Here is a 6,628-nt window from a genome sequence, read left to right on the forward strand (position 1 = left end):
TTTACATATAGTATTATTTAAATTTTTTTTAAAAAATACTATTAATATTTTTAATTATAAAATCTTATAAAACTTAATTTATATTAAAATTATTTAAAATAAATATTACATTAATTTATTTAAATTAACACAATAAAACAATAAAATAAACATTACATTAATTTATTTAAATTAACACAACATAAAAACTAAAATTAACAAAAACATGTAGTATATTTCGTTTTTAGGTTATTATATCGTAAAATTATCTATATGATGTTTTTATATTATTGTCTCGTAAAATTAATTATGTAATATTTTTTTAATCATCTCGTAAAATTATTAATATAAGAATTTTATATTATTGTTTCATAAAATTATTCATGTAATATTTTTATATTATTGTCTCGTTAATTATTTAATAACAACTACAAATTATATGTATCAAAGTATACATTAACCATATTATTTTATTTAAAAAAATGAAATGGTGAATGAAAAATTCTTTCACCATTTTTGATGAAAGAGAGTATAAGAGAGTTATCAAAAGACTTATTTAGAGGAAACACGGTCTTAGCACAAAGTAATAAGAGAATTACGGCCTTAAGTTTCAAAATTGATATTTGTCTTTTCATCTTCAATTATTCTATTTCTAACCTTTCTAATTTCAATTTTTATACTTTTAAACATAGAAAAATACGATTGTAATCGCTAAGAGATTTGACGAGATTCTCGGCTTTCTTTTCTCCATTCAAATTATGGTTTTCTTTTCTTTCAAATTTCATATTTCAATATGTTTTCAAAATTTGAATTCATTCACAATTTGTTTTTGTTGTTGGTAGTGTAATGGAGTCATCGGAATCGAAATTGGAAATTGCGGCGGTTGTTGTAGATGATGCAGCGGTTGTTGTTGATGATTATGAAGCAAAAAGAGAAAAGTTATCCATGGATCATAGATGATGCGGCGGCGTGGATCATCATCGCCATCGACCAAAATCAGTTGCTGCTCGGCGGCGTGGATCATCGAGGAGCAGCGGCGGCATGAATCATCATCGCCATCGACCAAAATCAATTGCTGCTCTCTTCTATTTTCCAATCATTCGCTGCTCTGCAATGGAGGTGAAGTTGGCGCGTTGTTGCTATGGAGGCGGAGACGACGCTATGTCATTGAACGGAGTGAGTTCGACGGAGAAAAAAAGGCGGAAGAGGAAGAGCTTCTGGTGTGGTGGTGGTGGCTTTGTTTACCGCTGCAGCTGTTAGTGAGCCACAAATTCAAATTGTTTGGTGATGAAGGAAATTCTCGATTTGTAATTATTATGATCAGGTTTTCTGTTGGTTAATCAATGGTTAACTAATGGTTAACCAATAACAAGATGAAGAAATGCTTATGAGAATATAAATGCTTATGAGAATAGAACGTTAATGTGTGTTTATGAGAATAAAAATGCTTATGATAATGTCTGTGGATTACTGGTGATCCAATCTCTCTCGATCCCTTTCATTTTTTTTCGCTCTTTGATTTCGTTAATTAACATGGAAATTGATTTGCAGTGACTATGGTCGAAATTGATTTGCAACTGCTAGTTCGATTTTTTAGTACGCACAACCTGCACTCTTGGTATTTGAAGAAATGCTTATGAGAATAAAACGATTATGTATGTAATGTTTTAGGTGTTGGTTAACCAATAGTTAATATTAGGTAAACCGTTGGTTAACTTGTAATAATTATGGACAGATGAAGATTGATATAAACATTGACAGCGACGAGGAGTTTGAACCAAAACCAAAATTGAAGACTGGTAGATTGAAGAAAAACTTTGAATAGATTGTAATATAGTTGTTACTTTAGATGTTTTTGATATTTTTGTTTGTGTTTCAAACACATTTGGATAGTTTGTGGAACACATTTAGGTACTAGTTGGTACACTCCAGTTTTTGGTATATATTTGGTTTCTATTTTGGATAACATTTGATACACAGTTGGTTCCTATTTAGTTATCTAATATTTTGTATCTTTTATTGCACAATTTTTTATTGTTATACAATCTAATTTATAATTTGTATTGCATTGTGATTCAAACAATATATATCACTTTTTTTTATCAGAATTAGACTATACTTGATTTTTTTAACCTATTACATACTGGTGAAGTTGTTAGTTAGTAAATACATGGTAATCGTTTGGTTCATAACTGGGTACCTAATTAACAATTTGGTTAAAAAATTATAAACACCCCGCATGTATTTTTAATTAAAAACACACATAAAATTTTGCTAAATTTTTATTTTATTATTTTTTATATGTCAAAAAATGGTTGAATAAAACAACCGCTAAACAATTAAGCAATGGTTATAACGGTATACCAAGCAACAACCAATAGCATACTACTCAGACCAAAAAATTGAATTATATCATATTTATTACTATTTTGTTAGACCGCGACAAATCTTTTTATTATGTCCCTGCTGTATATAATTTTTTTTAAAGGTACAGTTTATTTAAAATACATATTTCAAGTTTACCAACAATTTACTAAAAAATTACCAACGATGTATTCAAAATAAAATTTATTACAAGTTAACCAACTATTTACCAAAGATTAACCATTGGTTAACCAACACCCGAAACAATATAGATACTTATAAGTATTTATTCAAACACTTAGAGTGCAACATTAAAATCATACCACTACCGACAACCATCATCATCCACAACCATCAAATTAGACAATTTCTTCAAATCACAAAGAAATTAAATAAGAAAACTAGAGGAACATTAAAGCATGTCAATTTTTCTTCATTGGTGGTGCCATTGCTGATGGTGGAAAGAACGACGGCGATTTCATTTTTGAGGAGCGACGCAGCTGGTAAACTGACATCACTGCTGGCGTAGATGATACAAAGACGAGATGGAGAAGAGGACATTGCTGAAAACAAGAACGACCTTCATCATGGAACCCAAACTCACCACCGCGGCCTCCACCATCTCGACCTCCACGTCCGCGCTGAATCTTTGATCAATTCGGTTTTCCCTTTTTTGTCTGATGCAATTCTGTTTATTATTTCTAAATTTGATTTTGAATTTTAAGAATTGAGAGCAATTTTAGGAATGTTTGGATCATGAGCTGATTCTTTTCCTTATTTTTGTGCTTATCATATTATTATAATTTAGAAAGTATATTTTTGCAATAAATAAAAAGAGAATCGTAATTATCAATTTGGAAACTTAGACCCGTATTTTTGGGATTATTTATGCTAATAGTGGGCAGTTATCAATTTTTCTCTTATCAAAATACATTTAGGTGACTCCCTTGGAGATGGGGAGTCATCAATTTCCCATTTTGATGACTCACCTTAAAAATGGTCTTAGAGGAAATAAGAATTAAGAAGCTCGTAAAAAGTGGGGTAGGTTATTTATTTATGGGTTATGGCTGGGGTTTTAAATTTATAGTAATGGACAAAATATTATCCAATTTATTAATATTTATCAAGTCCCAATGCATTATACCCAAAAAGTAGTAATTACGTAAAAAAAAATCCACCTTGAATTTTTTTTCGTTTATACACTGACCTTGTAAAAAACCATTTATATCCAATTAAATCATCTTTTGTCTCACCAACTAAATCATAATCATCTAATTGGTATCAAAGATTTAAGGCCTAATGTCTTAAAAACCCCCGACCTTTTAGCCCCTTTTCAATCATACCCTGACGTTGAAAATTTGTCAATTTTACCCTATTTTGCATTTTTGTGTTTCAATTGTACCCTGAAAAATTAAATTAACGTCTTTTGCGTTTGGAAATTTGTTTAAAACATTCTCCATGTCTCGCATATATTGATTGTATATTTTTAAAATTTATTTAAATTTAGTTAAATTAATTAAGAATTTAAATTAGTGTTAATTTGATTATGGTTTTTAGTTAGTTTTTAAAAATAAAGGACTTATTTGTACTTTTTTGAATAAAAAAGAATTTAATTTCATGTTTAGACTTAATTAATTGAATGATTTCATCATTTAAGTAAAAAAATAACAAAAATTAAAATATTGGGGTACAATTGAAAAAGGAAAATTTAAAAGTGGGTAAAATTGACAAATTTTCAACGTCGGGGTGGAATTGAAAAAAAGTTTAAAGGTGAGAGGTTTTTGAGTGATTAGGCCAAGATTTAACCATCTCAATAAGAATGCTGTAACATATTCAATCAACCCGTGAGTAAATAATTTTGAATTTCATTTAGCTCTTGGCATCGGTAATAAGAGAGGGTTAAGTAAAGATTGTGACACCGGATTGAGACATTCCTTGTGCAGAACTAAGATCATAAGGATAGAGAGATTGAAAAACCAACACTTCATAGTCATCTAATTTGCATTCAGATATAAATTCTCATTCAAAGTGACCATCAAGGCATCAATCAAGAACATTAACCACTAAATGAGAAAGTACTTACTTATGCAAAGATCAAGGCATTTTATAGCAATCCCTTCTATTCCTCTACGGTTGGTCGAGACGTTACAAACCTTTGTTTGCTATCGATACTTAATAATATAACCTACATTTCAAAATTGCAAAATTTCTACAAAAGCGGATGCTATATTATCCATCGGTAGAATAGAAAGAATTAGGGGCAGAAGGGGCCTATAGGAAATGAATGGAAAGATCGAAAGAGCTAAAAGTTGTAAAGGTGGTCGTCTTTCATATCGAGCCACTGAAGCAATCGCATCTCGGTAACTAAGAGGAGCAATAGTGTTTTAACATAATAAATCAGTTGAGGTAAAAGAAATAATGTGACATCAAACTCAGAACTAGATGAAGTTTTGAAACTACCATCTTAATTTCCTATGTCCTCAAAAGATTGAAACTTAAAATTTTATTTATTATCCACAACCTCAATTACCAATTGTAAAATCTCTACTAAAGCTAACGGTATATTATTCATCGGTAGAATAGAATGAATTAGGGGAAGAAGGTCCTATAAGAAATGAACGGGAAGACCGTAAAGAGCTATAAGCTGTAAACTGTTCGTCTTTCATATCGAGACATTGAAGCAGCGCATTGCCGGAACTAAGAGGAGCGATAGTGTTTTAGCAGAATGATCAGTTGAGCTAACAGTTATTAAACCATCTTAAACTTCCTATATCCACAAAGATTGCAACTTTAACTTAAAAGATGATCCTCAAACCTCATCAAACATGATATTCTTAAATATCGTTCCGGATTTCGCATTGCAAAACTAAGAAAAAACAGAGTAACTTAACAATCAAACACCATACAAACAACACAACAAAACACTAATCTCTCATGATAAGTAAGATTTCCATAAATCTTAATAATTGAAAGTTAATACCAAAACAACACTAAAATTTCATGTTTTTCATTAACCCATTTGATTCAATTAAAATGCAATACTTACATAACCCGACAACCGCGCCAATCCTCAAAAGAAAATCCCCAACTTCAAAACCCTAAAATCGCTCAAACAACGTCGCGATAAGCTTCAAGATTTTCACCAGTCAGCCTACAAATCCGCCATTCGGGCAAAATCTTCGCGCCCATTTCTTCATAGAACTTAATAGCATTCACATTCCAATCAAGCACAACCCATTCAACTCTCCCATACCCCATTTTCACCGCCTGTGCCGCCACGGCCGAGAGCAACAACTTCCCCAAACCCTTCCTCCTATAACACTCCCTAACAAACAGATCCTCCACATAAAACCCGGGTTTCGCAAGAAAACTCGAGTAATTCGGGAAAAACAGAACAAACCCAGCAATCACAACATTGCTTAGTCCAACCTGGTTAAACGATTCCACTTCCGGGTCGATCACAGGATGATCCAACTGAATGATCCGTTCAATGGGAGTGAAGCTAGGGGAGATGATTTTGGGTATTGGGTTAGTGGAAACTTCGAGGAGGAAGATGGTGAACGAGTTAAACGGCGGTGAGTTGAACAGTGTGGTGGAAAGTGATGAATCGGTGGCGGAGAAAAGGTGGGTGAGTTTTTCGAAGACTGCCATTTGGTGGATGAGTTTGTGGATGAATGGGACGTCTGCGGGTGTCGCGAGACGGATACGGGTGAAGAGTGGGTACCCGACTGGTGTGTTGTCGGATTCCGGGAGGCCGGTGGGTGCTGACGGTGTTGGGGTCGGTGGTGGTGGTGGAGCGGCGGCTGCCATTTTTTGTTAGTGATGAGTGTGTGTGATTGGGCAGTTGCTTTTTTCTGTTAGAGGAAATGAGAAGCTTGTAGAAAGTGGGGTAAATTTATTATGGGTTTTGGCTAGGGTTTTAATTTGTATTACTAGAAAATAATGGATAAAAAGTTATCCAATTAAATAAATGAAAAATATTTATTCAGTCTCAATGCATTGTACCCAAGAAATAATTATATTTAGGACAATAGCAAAAGAAAATGCTTTATAACCCGCCATTTTAATTTATTTTATTTAACTCTTTTTATGTGGCAATATTTTATTCGTTCAACTCTCTTTTAAAAGGGTTTAATTACTTAAAAACCACCCATCTTGTAATTTTTTTTCATTTATACCACGACCTAGAAAAATTTTTAATTGTACCCTATTTTTAATTTTTATGTTTCATCTCTACCCTAATGAGTTGAATTGACCTATTTTCTTTTAAAAAAAGAGTTTAAAT

General features: G+C 32.2%; 1 protein-coding gene across 1 annotated transcript; it reads right to left on the reverse strand.

Annotated features, from left to right (window-relative positions):
• Positions 1-5,275: 5,275 nt before the first annotated feature.
• LOC126660770 (GCN5-related N-acetyltransferase 8-like) lies at positions 5,276-6,228 on the reverse strand. Its single transcript, XM_050354435.2, has one exon. It carries the CDS (start codon positions 6,151-6,153, stop codon positions 5,452-5,454), a length of 702 nt encoding a protein of 233 aa, XP_050210392.1. The 5' UTR covers positions 6,154-6,228; the 3' UTR covers positions 5,276-5,451.
• Between the last annotated feature and the right edge of the window lie 400 nt (positions 6,229-6,628).

This window comes from Mercurialis annua, linkage group LG8 (genome assembly GCF_937616625.2).
Source record: "Mercurialis annua linkage group LG8, ddMerAnnu1.2, whole genome shotgun sequence".
NCBI classification, from domain to species: Eukaryota; Viridiplantae; Streptophyta; class Magnoliopsida; order Malpighiales; family Euphorbiaceae; genus Mercurialis; species Mercurialis annua.

Coding starts and splice junctions, on each gene's coding strand:
- LOC126660770 (XM_050354435.2), bottom strand. CDS start 6,153: ATGGCAGCCGCCGCTCCACCACCACCACCGACCCCAACACCGTCAGCA.